Raw genomic sequence first — 13,902 nt, forward strand, 5'->3', positions numbered from 1 at the left:
AACGCCCTCAGCGTTAAATTAACGTTGATAACTTTGATTCAACGTCGAACCAATGTCACTCATAGATATAATGGCCACGGAGATGACGAAAATATTTATTTATAAATATATCTAATATATTTATATAACATGTGTGTGTGTATATATAATTATGAGGTTCCCCTTGAAGAGACGTGACCAAGAGTGCCTGCCTGGTCTTAATATACACTGTTGCTTGGGACTGGAATAAACTGAGGGGTGAGAGTTGCAAGGTCAGACAGAGTGCATCAGCAGCGGCGCGTGTATCTCCTCTCACTGTTCTATCTCTGCACATAACCAAGGTGATGTTCGCCCAGTGATTGCCCCCCGTGTGCCTGCGTACCCAGGTACCCCACTACATGCCCCGCGTTGATACCACCTTAAATCACCGTTTGTTCAATGTTGATGACGCTGATTAGGCGTTGAATAGGCTCTTGATCCCAGTGGGTATGTACCCATGCTTGACACATCCTTCAGGACTTACCTGCCTGACACATCCTCCAGGACTCACATGTCTGACACATCCTTCAGGACTCACATGCCTGACACATCCTTCAGGACTCACCTGCCTGACACATCCTCCAGGACTCACATGCTTGACACATCCTCCAGGACTCACATGCCTGACACATCCTCCAGGACTCACCTGCCTGACACATCCTCCAGGACTCACATGCCTGACACATCCTCCAGGACTCACATGCCTGACACATCCTCCAGGACTCACATGCTTGACATCCTCCAGGACTCACATGCTTGACACATCCTCCAGGATTCACATGCCTGACACATCCTCCAGGACTCACATGCCTGACACATCCTCCAGGACTCACCTGCTTGACACATCCTCCAGGACTCACCTGCCTGACACATCCTCCAGGACTCACATGCCTGACACATCCTTCAGGACTCACATGCCTGACACATCCTTCAGGACTCACATGCCTGACACATCCTTCAGGACTCACCTGCCTGACACATCCTCCAGGACTCACATGCTTGACACATCCTCCAGGGCTCACATGCCTGACACATCCTCCAGGACTCACCTGCCTGACACATCCTCCAGGACTCACATGCCTGACACATCCTCCAGGACTTACATGCTTGGCACATCCTCCAGGACTCACCTGCCTGACACATCCTCCAGGACTCACATGCCTGACACATCCTCCAGGACTCACATGCCTGACACATCCTCCAGGACTCACATGCTTGACATCCTCCAGGACTCACATGCTTGACACATCCTCCAGGATTCACATGCCTGACACATCCTCCAGGACTCACATGCCTGACACATCCTCCAGGACTCACCTGCCTGACACATCCTCCAGGACTCACCTGCCTGACACATCCTCCAGGACTCACATGCCTGACACATCCTCCAGGACTCACATGCTCGACACATCCTTCAGGACTCACCTGCCTGACACATCCTCCAGGACTCACATGCTTGACACATCCTCCAGGACTCACATGCCTGACACATCCTCCAGGACTCACCTGCCTGACACATCCTCCAGGACTCACATGCTTGACACATCCTCCAGGACTCACATGCCTGACACATCCTCCAGGACTCACCTGCCTGACACATCCTCCAGGACTCACATGCTTGACACATCCTCCAGGACTCACATGCCTGACACATCCTTCAGGACTCACCTGCCTGACACATCCTCCAGGACTCACCTGCCTGACACATCCTCCTGGACTCACATGCCTGACACATCCTCCAGGACTCACATGCTTGACACATCCTCCAGGACTCACATGCCTGACACATCCTTCAGGACTCACCTGCCTGACACATCCTCCAGGACTCACCTGCCTGACTCACCTAGGCAAGGAAGTGAATGAGATGTATGTCAAGTTTTGTGAAATATATGATAAAGGCATAAAAAATTTATACCAAAACAGAGATGCAGAACTAGGAAACAGAATTGGTTCAACAGAAATTGCGAGAGGGCCAGAGACCAAAAGACACAAAAATGGAATCAATACAGGAAGAGGCCAAACCCCCAAACATACCAGCGATACAAAGATGCGAGAAACAACTACACGGCAGTGAGGAGAGAGGCAGAAAGAAATTTTGAAAAAGGGATTGCAGACAAATGCAAAACAGAACCAGGTCTATTCTATAAATTCAGAAACAACAAATTGCAGGTAAAGGATAATATTCAGAGGTTGAAAATGGGAAATAGATTCACGGAAAATGAAAAGGAAATGTGTGAAACATTAAACGAAAAGTTCCAAAGTGTGTTTGTACAAAATTAAATCTTCAGGGAACCAGACACAATAAGAATTCCAGAGAACAACATAGAGCACATAGAGGTGTCTAGAGACGAAGTGGAAAAAATGCTCAAGGAGCTAAATAAGAACAAAGCAGTTGGTCCAGATGGAGTTTCACCATGGGTTCTGAGAGAATGTGCATCTGAGCTCAGCATTCCACTTCAACTGATTTTTCAGGCATCCCTGTTTACAGGAGTTGTAACTGATGTGTGGAAAAAGGCTAACATAGTTCTAATCTACAAAAGTGGAAGCAGGGTGTACCCTCTTAACTATAGACCTGTATCATTGACAAGTGTAATAGTCAAAATATTGGAAAAAATAATTAAAACTAAATGGGTAGGACACCTGGAGAGAAATGATATAATATCAGACAGACAGTATGGTTTTCGATCTGGAAGATCCTGTGTATCGAATTTACTCAGTTTCTATGATCGAGCAACAGAGATATTACAGGAAAGAGATGGTTGGGTTGACTGTATCTATCTGGACCTAAAAAAGGCTTTCGACAGAGTTCTACATATGAGGTTGTTCTGAAAACTGGAAAATATTGGAGGGGTGACAGGTAAGCTTCTAACATGGTTTAACAATTTTCTGACTGATAGAAAAATGAGGGCTGTGATCAGAGGCAATGTATCGGACTGGGGAAATATCACAAGTGGAGTACCACAGGGTTCAGTTCTTGCACCAGTGATGTTTATTGTCTACATAAATGATCTACCAGTTGGTATACAGAATTATATGAACATGTTTGTTGATGATGCTAAGATAATAGGAAGGATAAGAAACTTAGATGATTGTCATGCCCTTCAAGATGACCTGGACAAAATAAGTATATGGAGCACCACTTGGCAAATGGAATTTAATGTTAATAATGCCATGTTATGGAATGTGGAATAGGAGAACATAGACCCCACACAACCTATATATTATGTGAGAAATCTTTTAAGAATTCTGATAAAGAAAGAGATCTAGGGGTGGTTCTAGATAGAAAAACAGAGGTCCACCTGAGGACCACATAAAGAATATTGTGCGAGAAGCCTATGCCACGCTTTCTATCTTCAGAATTGCTTTTAAATACATGGATGGCGATATACTAAAGAAATTGTTTACGACTTTTGTTAGGCCAAAGCTAGAATATGCAGCGGTTGTGTGGTGCCCATATCTTAACAAGCATATGAACACTACATACAAAATAGTAACAGGAATTGATAAAATCGATAGGGAAGATTTCCTGAGACCTGGAACTTTAAGAACAAGAGGTCATAGATTTAAACTAGCTAAACACAGATGCCGAAGAAATATAAGAAAATTCACTTTCGCAAACAGAGTGGTAGACGGTTGGAACAAGTTAGGTGAGAAGGTGGTGGAGGCCAAGACCGTCAGTAGTTTCAAAGCATTATATGACAAAGAGTGCTGGGAAGACGGGACACCACGAGCATAGCTTTCATCCTGTAACTACACTTAGGTAATTACATCCTCAGTGTGACTTGTGAAGACCCTCTTCAGGTCGCAGGATATAAGATAGACTGAGAGTTGTCGATCTTCGAGGTATACGAATATATATAGTGTGGCATTTCCCCAAACATCACTTAGTGACTCCTGGGTGAGAACGTTTCCGTCAACAATGCGGGGGAGGGGTTGTAGCCCCAGTTGTGGGAGGGTGAGGGGGGGCTTTTAGTGCTGGGCTGTCGCTGTGGAGAGACAGGTCAGTTGCCAATCGACAACGGTGAAAGGAACACAGCTGATTGGTTCTGAGTCGCCCAACCTGAGTTGTTAAGTGTTGTTGTTGGTAAGTATTGCAGCTGCCACGGTGTGCAACCTGTCCACACACCACATGCACTCTCCCACTGACATTTTGACGTTGTCGAACACTGCGTCAGGTTGATTAGTTGAGATATATTGGTTGGTATGTTAGAGGCTAGGCAGACACCTCTTCATATTTGACGGGTGTCAGATGGTGGGAACGAGGGTGTTAATAAGTGCATGCCATAGTTGCTTCGCTTAGTGCAACGGTCTCTGCACTACACTACAGCGGCTTCGCTTAGCGTGTTGCATGCATGATTAGTGCTTAGTAAATGCTACCGTGGCTTCGCTTAATGAGTACCACAGTGGCCTCTCTTAATGAGTACCACAGTGGCCTCACTTAATGAGTACCACAGTGGCCTCCCTTAATGAGTACCACAGTGGCCTCGGTTAATGAGTACCACAGTGGCCTCGGTTAATGAGTACCACAGTGGCCTCGGTTAATGAGCACCACAGTGGCCTCGGTTAATGAGTACCACAGTAGCCTCCCTTAATGAGTACCACAGTGGCCTCCCTTAATGAGTGCCAAAGTTAACACCAGGTAATTCCTAGGAAGTGAGGTTGTTACGGTGTATATTAAAGTCTTAGACGCTGGTGTCGAGGCCGACGCCAGACACGCGGTGTGGCCGACGGTGTGAAGCCTTCCGTGTCTCGCATGATAATAATAATACTCCAGAAACAAATCACATTAACGTGATGTATCAATGAGAAAATCAGTAGGAGCGATGAGGATTCGAACCTGCACACTGGGTGCTCCTTAGCACAAGCCCTAAACCCTTAGGTCACGATATGTAAGACCACTGGGGGTAAAAGTGTACCACAGGCGGGAGTGTGTGAGGGTAATGTGTGAAACTGTGAGTTGGTATGAGAAGATGCCTCCGGGCAACCTTAGAGGCCTGAGGTGAAGCCCAGTGTATGACTTGCGCATATTGCGGCCTAGTGGTCCAGGGCGTGTGCTTGGGAGTACCCAAGTCTGCAGGTTCGAATCCTGCCCACGGTTCCTGCCGATTTTCTCAATAATAATAATAATAGTTTATTAATAAGCGAGAGGGAGCCGTTGTTGCGCAGTTGAAGCACAGCCTGGTGGCGCGTTTGGCCCCGGATCAAATCCTAACTGGGTGCCATCTTTTAACTGTTCGTCCCTTGTCACACTGTAAACAGGAGTGTGTAGGGTATAAACAGGTGTGTAGGGTGGTGAGGGTAGGGTGTAAACAGGTGTGTATGGTGGTGAGGGTAGGGTGTAAACAGGTGTGTATGGTGGTGAGGGTAGGGTGTAAACAGGTGTGTATGGTGGTGAGGGTAGGGTGTAAACAGGTGTGTATGGTGGTGAGGGTAGGGTGTAAACAGGTGTATATAATGGTGAGGGTAGGGTGTAAACAGGAGTGTATAGTGGTGAGGGTAGGGTGTAAACAGGAGTGTATGGTAGTGAGGGTAGGGTGTAAACAGGAGTGTATATAATGGTGAGGGTAGGGTGTAAACAGGTGTGTATGGTGTTGAGGGTGTAAACAGGAGTGTATGGTAGTGAAGGTAGGGTGTAAACAGGAGTGTATAGTGGTGAAGGTAGGGTATAAACAGGTGTGTGTCGCGGTAGCAGTAAAGTTAGAGAACACACAACGATCAAACAAACCAAACTTGACACATGTGAGAACCCTTCCAGCAGAATAACAAGCGAGCTGTGACTACCTGCCGGCGGCATAGACCAAGAACCATTGACTTACTGGTGTTGTAAACATAAGTGTGTAAAAGTGTCAAGTGTAAACACGACGCACTTAACCCGGGAGCAAGCCGGGGGCCAGGAGTCATCCGGTATTTACACAACCACTGAAGAAACCCTCTACATCTTTCCTCCATCATGGTGGCTTTGTTTACATTTATTAAAGAGTTTACGAGCTCGAGTAAACTAATAAATGTAAACAGCGGGCGCCATCAGTGAGGAAAGATGTGTCCTGGTCAGACACATTGAGAACGTCTGCACACTCCTAACTTGCGTTAAACATGAAACAGTTTTGTCCAACCACACGCGTATTAACCTAGACAGATTCTCTCATTAGTCCGAGCTAGGCTGCGTCAATTATACGGTGCATATAATTTCACTATTGCGCCAGGATATTGACGATTTGGTCGACAGCGTCAATATGCGGTGCATGAGATGTGCACAGCTCACACCACAATACATTTCTACTTGTTTTTTTTAATAGAATTTATGAATTTAGTTTAAATTATCAAATCTTTTATACTAATATGTCATGATAGGCTACTAATCTAGCATGATAGGCTACTAATCTATCATGATAGGCTACTAATCTAGCATGATAGGCTACTAATCTAGCATGATAGGCTACTAATCTGTCATGATAGGCAACTAATTTGTTATAAACGCTACTAATCTGACATGATAGGCTACTAATCTCTCATGATAGGCTACTAATCTATCATGATAGGCTACTAATCTATCATGATAGGCAACTAATCTATCATGATAGGCTACTAATCTATCATGATAGGCTACTAATCTAGCATGATAGGCTACTAATCTATCATGATAGGCTACTAATCTATCATGATAGGCAACTAATCTAGCATGATAGGCTACTAATCTATCATGATAGGCTACTAATCTAGCATGATAGGCTACTAATCTATCATGATAGGCTACTAATCTATCATGATAGGCTACTAATCTAGCATGATAGGCTACTAATCTGTCATGATAGGCAACTAATTTGTTATAAACGCTACTAATCTGACATGATAGGCTACTAATCTCTCATGATAGGCTACTAATCTCTCATGATAGCCTACTAATCTCTCATGATAGCCTACTAATCTCTCATGATAGGCTACTAATCTCTCATGATAGGCTACTAATCTCTCATGATAGGCTACTAATCTCTCATGATAGCCTACTAATCTCTCATGATAGGCTACTAATCTCTCATGATAGGCTACTAATCTCTCATGATAGGCTACTAATCTCTCATGATAGGCTACTAATCTCTCATGATAGCCTACTAATCTCTCATGATAGCCTACTAATCTCTCATGATAGCCTACTAATCTCTCATGATAGGCTACTAATCTCTCATGATAGGCTACTAATCTCTCATGATAGCCTACTAATCTCTCATGATAGCCTACTAATCTCTCGACATGATAGGCTACTAATCTCTCATGATAGGCTACTAATCTCTCATGATAGCCTACTAATCTCTCATGATAGCCTACTAATCTCTCATGATAGGCTACTAATATTTATGTTAGGCTAATAATATATCATAAGAGGATACTAACTTGTTACCATAGATTGCTAATTTATCATAATAAGCTACAAATTTATCATGGTAGCCAACTAAGTTGTTATGTAGGCTTCTAGTTCGTTATGTAGGTTACTAATTTGTCATGATAGGTTACTAATCTGTCATGATATGTTACTAATTTGTCATGATAGGTTACTAATTTGTCATGATAGGCTACTAACCTGTCATGATATGTTACTAATTTGTCATGATAGGTTACTAATTTGTCATGATAGGTTACTAATTTGCCATGATAGGTTACTAATTTGTCATGATAGGTTACTAATTTGTCATGATAGGTTACTAATTTGTCATGATAGGTTACTAATTTGTCATGATAGGTTACTAATTTGTCATGATAGGTTACTAATTTGTCATGATAGGTTACTAATCTGTCATGATATGTTACTAATTTGTCATGATAGGCTACTAATCTGTCATGATATGTTACTAATTTGTCATGATAGGTTACTAATTTGTCATGATAGGTTACTAATTTGTCATGATAGGTTACTAATTTGCCATGATAGGTTACTAATTTGCCATGATAGGTTACTAATTTGTCATGATAGGTTACTAATTTATCATGATAGGTTACTAATTTGTCATGATAGGTTACTAATTTGCCATGATAGGTTACTAATTTGTCATGATAGGTTACTAATTTGTCATGATAGGTTACTAATTTGTCATGATAGGTTACTAATTTGTCATGATAGGTTACTAAGCTGACTTTTCTTGGCGGTAATGTGTGCTGACTTCTAGCATAAGTTACAAGTGTACCTCATCATAAGTGGTATATGCTGGGGGCAGCTGGGCTTCGTGCGGCAGCTTTGATCCCGTTTGAGCACTTGTTATGCTGACCAAAGTACAGCTGCCTGACATCTGTTTTCCTGCCCACCCTTCTAAAATGATAGTACTTATAGCAACCATTTGGTCAAAAATGGACTGTTGGACTCAAAAAAGGTTGATGTTTTGTATTGTTGATTTTACCTACATGGGATTTTTTAAAATTTGGAAAGTAAAGAACCTATACGCTATTTTAGGCCTAGTATGATATAGAGGCGGTCTAGCTGAACACCAGAGTCATCATGAAGTGACGACTGAACTGGCCAATTTCTACGTCTTTTCTCAATCTTTGGCGGCTTTCTATACATTTAGTAAACAGTTGATGAGCGCCGAGGCACTAGGAGGCTGTTTATAACAATAATAACATTTGATTGCGAAATTCCGAATAATGGTAAACTGTTTAATAAATGCAAACAAATCCGCCAAAGGTTGAGGACAGATGTTCAGGTTGGTAAGTTGATGGGTAAATTGAATCCTGGCCCTGCCCGCCTCTGTGTAACGTCGCATTTGGACGTATACTCGTACCTATGGCCAAAAATTGTCGTACAATAAAATGGTAGCGGCTCGCGAAATTGACATATTGTCTCGTTTTCTGCTTTGGGTCCTCTGGTAAGTTAGGATAAGGGCACTTAAGTAAGACAGTTTCTTGACGTCGGGAAATTTTAGGAGGACGGACTAGTAGACTGCCCTCGTCTTATCTTTCTATATCTTATCTATCTATCTATATCTATCTATCTATCTATCTATCTATCTATCTATCTCTATCTCTTGCTCCCGCTCTCTCTGTATTTTTCCTTTGCCTTTCCTCTTGATACGAAATATAATTACTCCTATGGAGTGTTACATCTAGTGTTTGTTTTCAGATCGGGGCCCCAGCAGTGTGTGTGGAGGATGTTGTGGACTCTGGACAAGGTGGTTCGGGTGGTGTTCTGGGGAGGAGTGAGCGCCCTCCTGGCCACTGTGCTCGGTGCTCTGGGCATAGTGTCCTGCCTCCTGGCCTTCACTACACTCTGGCTCCTCTCTGCTGCCATCTACTTGTACACGGCTGATCTGAAGGTCGGTTACTCCTGCCAGCCTCTTAATCTTCCTCGCTGGTCTCAAACTTTAACTGACATACAAATATATATTTGAATATTTCTGTTAGGTTATTAGGATCCTATTAGGTTATTTTTCCCGCCAAACGTCATAGTGCTAAAAGGTTTTAATTTTCCCGTCAAAACTGAGAGGTTGCAAAGATATTTGAATTTTTCCGCCAAAACTGAGAGGGTACTAAGAGATGTGAATTTTCCCGCCAAAACTGTAACTGCTAAGAAATGAGAATTTTCCCGCCAAAACTGTAACTGCTAAGAAATGTGAATTGTCTCGCTAAAATTGGAAGTGCTAGAGATGTGAATTTTCCCGCCAAAATTGGAAGTGCTAAGAGATGTAAATTTTCCCGCCAAAACTGGAAGTGCTAAGAGACTTGAATTTTCCCGCCAAAACTGGAAGTGCTACGAGATTTGAATTTTTCTGCCAAAACTGAGTGCTAAGAGATTTAAATTTTCCCGGCAAAATGCTATTACGGCATCGAGCAACACTATGGGGGCCTGACGGCTGAGTAGACAGCATTCGGGGCTCGTAGTCCTAAAAGTCTGTGTTTGATCCCCGGCGGAGGCGAAAACAAATGGGCAGAGTTTCTTAAATTTCACCCCTGATGTCCTGTTCACCTAGCGAGTTATACAAGCTGCTACGGGCTGCTTTCTGGGTGTGTGTGTGAGTGAAAATTAGGATTAAGGACTTGCCCGAAACGCTATGCGTGCTAGTGGCTGTACAAGAATGTACAGCACCTAACTGTACGAATGTGTATATATATATATATATATATATATATATATATATATATATATATATATATATATATATATATATATATATATATATATACTCATATATATAATATGAGTTTTCAGTTGCATATTGTCCTGGGGACCATTCAGGCTTGTTCGCATTTGTGTTCCTCACGTGTGCCCCAAAGAATGAGGTGATTTGGTAAAATGCTATGCCCAAGATTACTATCCGAGTGCCGGCGGTGGGGTGGTTCAAATAGCCTCGGCTATCACCTCATTTTGTCCGGTCGTGATGGTCAAGTGGATTAAGGCGTCTTGTACATACCAGTTGCGTTGCTCCTGGGAGTATGGGTTCGAGTCACTTCTGGGGTGTGAGTTTTCAGTTGCATATTGTCCTGGGGACCATTCAGGCTTGTTCGCATATATATATATATATATATATATATATATATATATATATATATATATATATATATATATATATATATATATATATATATATATATATATATATAACTTTCTAGTTAAATTATCTTCAAGTACTTAAAATAAATGTTTTCTACGTATATATACACAAAAAAATGAGGAATCTCGAAAATTTTCGGGAATCAACACCAACCAAGTTTAGATTCAGGAAAGACCTGGGTAAATACTGGTTAAGAGATAAGGTCGGTGATGTATGGAACAAATTACCGGGTAACATAATAGACGTGGGAACGTTGGACTGTTTCAAGCGTAGGTTAGGCATATATGAATGAATTTGGGTGGACACAAATAGGAGCTGCATCATAGGGTTAATAGACCTGTAGTTTTCACTATTGTGCTCAGTCTGACGTATGTAAATAACAATTTCCAGTGTGTTAACGTTTGCAATTGCAATATTGCAGGAGCCAGTCGATGGAAAGTCGGTGGTGTTGACCGGCTGTGACACAGGCTTCGGCAACACTCTGGCCCTCCACCTCGACAACCTGGTTAGTCACCTTCAGACGAACAACGTCGTCGTCTCACAAGGGTTTTACAATTTCACCTAATAATTCACATTAAAAATTTGGATTTAAAATTATTGAGTCATACATTGCCATCTCTGATTGATTTAACATTATGACGATTGTAGAGAAATAGCAAAAAGAAAATTGCACTATATTTGTTGATAAACAACAATGTACACTTAGGTAGGTCCTCTCATCTACAAGCCCAGGAGAAAACAGGCACTCTGAGATATAACTGGTGGCCCAGCTGACCAACTGGTGTGTCCTCCAGGTGTGTCCATCTGGTGTGTCCTCCAGGTGTGTCCACCAGGTGTGTCCTCCAGGTGTGTCCACCAGGTGTGTCCTCCAGGTGTGTCCTCCAGGTGTGTCCACCAGGTGTGTCCTCCAGGTGTGTCCTCCAGGTGTGTCCACCTGGTGTGTCCTCCAGGTGTGTCCATCTGGTGTGTCCTCCAGGTGTGTCCTCCAGGTGTGTCCACCAGGTGTGTCCTCCAGGTGTGTCCACCAGGTGTGTCCACCTGGTGTGTCCTCCAGGTGTGTCCATCTGGTGTGTCCTCCAGGTGTGTCCACCTGGTGTGTCCACCAGGTGTGTCCACCAGGTGTGTCCTCCAGGTGTGTCCACCAGGTGTGTCCTCCAGGTGTGTCCACCTGGTGTGTCCTCCAGGTGTGTCCATCTGGTGTGTCCTCCAGGTGTGTCCACCTGGTGTGTCCTCCAGGTGTGTCCACCAGGTGTGTCCTCCAGGTGTGTCCACCTGGTGTGTCCTCCAGGTGTGTCCACCAGGTGTGTCCTCCAGGTGTGTCAACAGTTGTCATCCCGCCCTGTGGCTTCTCCTGCAGGGGTTCCGGGTGTTCGCTGGCTGCCTGCAGGCTGACGGTGAGGGCGCCGAGCACCTCCGGCAGGAGGGGTCCAGCCGCCTCCACGTCCTGCAGATGGACGTCACCAGCCAGGACCAGCTGGACAAGGCTGCCCAGGAGGTCAAGCGCCTCCTGCCTCACGGAGGTGAGAGACTGGCTTCCCGCCAAACACACACCGAAACTACGACGTTGGTACAACGTTCGAACAAGTTTTGACACTTCCTAACCAGTTATAACAACCAATATAGCAAGTTGTAACAACGTTCTAATACGTCATAAACATGTTAAGCCAAGATGTAAGAACTTTATTACAAGTTGTAACAAGCGGAAAATAAAGACAGTTTCGGTTTGTGTTTCCAGGGTTGCCAAGTTGCATCTGCCTTGTCTTAACTTTATCAGGGGTTTCTGTGTATATTTGTAGGGATAATGGTCTGAGGTATGGGATGCACATAGGCTGGTCGGGGTAGGCCTAAGTTAAATGATTTAGAAGTATTATTCATTATTGACACCGATTCTCCCGTACAATTCTCACGGAATAAATTCTGATCAAGTGTGAAATATTGGTTGAGATTCCCGAAGAGTTTTTTCACCAAGACAAAAAAAATTTCCGTACGTCACATACAGTAGTTTAATTGGTCATTAATATTTTTTAAATGGAAGAAGGGTTAAGTGAGGAGAGATGTGGGGGGGGGGGCTGACAGTGATGGTCTGTGTGCTAGCATTATTTACATCAAGCAACTGTGGACAACTGGAGTGAAGTGTGGGTGGAGACACAGTGCTCGTAAGGTCTTGCGGGTTTGATTGGGGAGACAATTCTTTCAAGTGTGACGACTTTAAGAAGAGCAAGATTCTCATTACCTTTCATGGTTACAGGTGTGTATGATGCTTGGATGATGGGTGCAGGCAAGTACGGGTTCATTCACAGGGAAATTACAGCTAATTTCCCGGTCATTATTGAGTTTGATAAGATTGTTGACATTTTTGCTCAACCATTTATCATACAAGAGGTGAGGTGATATGTTAGCACCAACTGCCGGTGTAGTTGTGACAGCAAAATAGCTTGTCAGTAAGCAGTGCTGAAGATATCGGCTCTCTCATGACGTTAATACAAAAATGTATAGGACCTCCATCTTGTGTTTGACGCGGTCGAGTGCTTGCTGCCAGGCAAGAAAACCTCTACCAGCTGACCTTTTACTGCCTGTGACGTGATTGGTGGCACTGTGTTATGTAACTCTGGTAGACTCGTTACCATGATCCACTCTCCGCGAACACTGCCAGGCAAGAAAACCTCTACCAGCTGACCTTTTACTGCCTGTGACGTGATTGGTGGCACTGTGTTATGTAACTCTGGTAGACTCGTTACCATGATCCACTCTCCGCGAACACTTGCAGGTCTTCGTTCGATCCCCCGATGGCTTAAGTGGTTGGGCACCATTCCTTCCCTTCGTGCTGCCCCAGATCTCTGTCCTCATCTCTTTTCCACGTGCCATATAGTCATATTAGCTTAGTGCTCTCTCCTGGTAACCTTTTATATATAGAATAATAATCCCGGTACAGAAACCTTACCGTTCCTTGCTGGTGACACAAAGTAGTTTCTCTAAATGCTTCTTGAGTGTATTAATTATTAATATCTCCAACGCCAGGCCCCGGATGATCGTTTGTGTCACAGGTATAATGTTCAGTAGTCCTGCATGCCTTCCTCCTCTCTTCTTAATGACTATCACAGTAGCTATTCTCCACGACTCTGGCAATTCACTTCTTGCAGTTGGAGTTAAGGAGCACAACACGGTGTGAGGTTGTGTGTTCCGCCGTGTTATAATAACCCGTGTGAGAGTTCGTCTGGTGTTACAACCTGTTACAACCAGTTGTTTCAAGCTCAAGTTAAACCTGCACATACATGCATGCATGAGATTGGATAGACATTGGATTACATTTCGGTATCCATTGGGAAGATCTGTGGTAACATAGCCGGAA

General features: G+C 43.6%; 3 protein-coding genes across 6 annotated transcripts in view; all 3 read left to right on the forward strand.

The window, feature by feature from the left end:
* The window catches only part of LOC123764257 (D-beta-hydroxybutyrate dehydrogenase, mitochondrial), a 54,194-nt gene that overhangs the window by 2,760 nt on the left and 37,532 nt on the right, over nucleotides 1–13,902 (forward strand). Inside the window, exons 1-4 of one of the 4 annotated variants that reach the window (XM_045751805.1) lie at nucleotides 3,956–4,102; nucleotides 9,125–9,317; nucleotides 10,975–11,058; nucleotides 11,911–12,073. The exons of 1 other annotated variant lie outside the window; for it this stretch is intronic. In XM_045751805.1, the coding sequence (XP_045607761.1) occupies nucleotides 9,153–9,317; nucleotides 10,975–11,058; nucleotides 11,911–12,073 (412 nt within the window). In that variant the 5' untranslated portion in view covers nucleotides 3,956–4,102; nucleotides 9,125–9,152. Of the gene's footprint in view, nucleotides 1–3,955; nucleotides 4,103–9,124; nucleotides 9,318–10,974; nucleotides 11,059–11,910; nucleotides 12,074–13,902 lie in introns of those variants that run through there. 2 more of the 4 variants (XM_069315758.1, XM_045751802.2) reach the window with 2 other exon arrangements.
* LOC138358287 (uncharacterized protein DKFZp434B061-like) lies at nucleotides 468–1,262 on the forward strand. Its single transcript, XM_069316142.1, has one exon. The coding sequence runs from the start codon at nucleotides 468–470 to the stop codon at nucleotides 1,260–1,262; it is 795 nt and encodes a 264-aa protein (XP_069172243.1).
* On the forward strand, nucleotides 1,282–1,881 carry LOC123764184 (putative uncharacterized protein ENSP00000383309). The gene has a single exon (XM_045751719.2). It carries the CDS (start codon nucleotides 1,282–1,284, stop codon nucleotides 1,879–1,881), a length of 600 nt encoding a protein of 199 aa, XP_045607675.2.

This window comes from Procambarus clarkii, chromosome 82, assembly GCF_040958095.1.
Source record: "Procambarus clarkii isolate CNS0578487 chromosome 82, FALCON_Pclarkii_2.0, whole genome shotgun sequence".
NCBI lineage: Eukaryota > Metazoa > Arthropoda > Malacostraca > Decapoda > Cambaridae > Procambarus > Procambarus clarkii.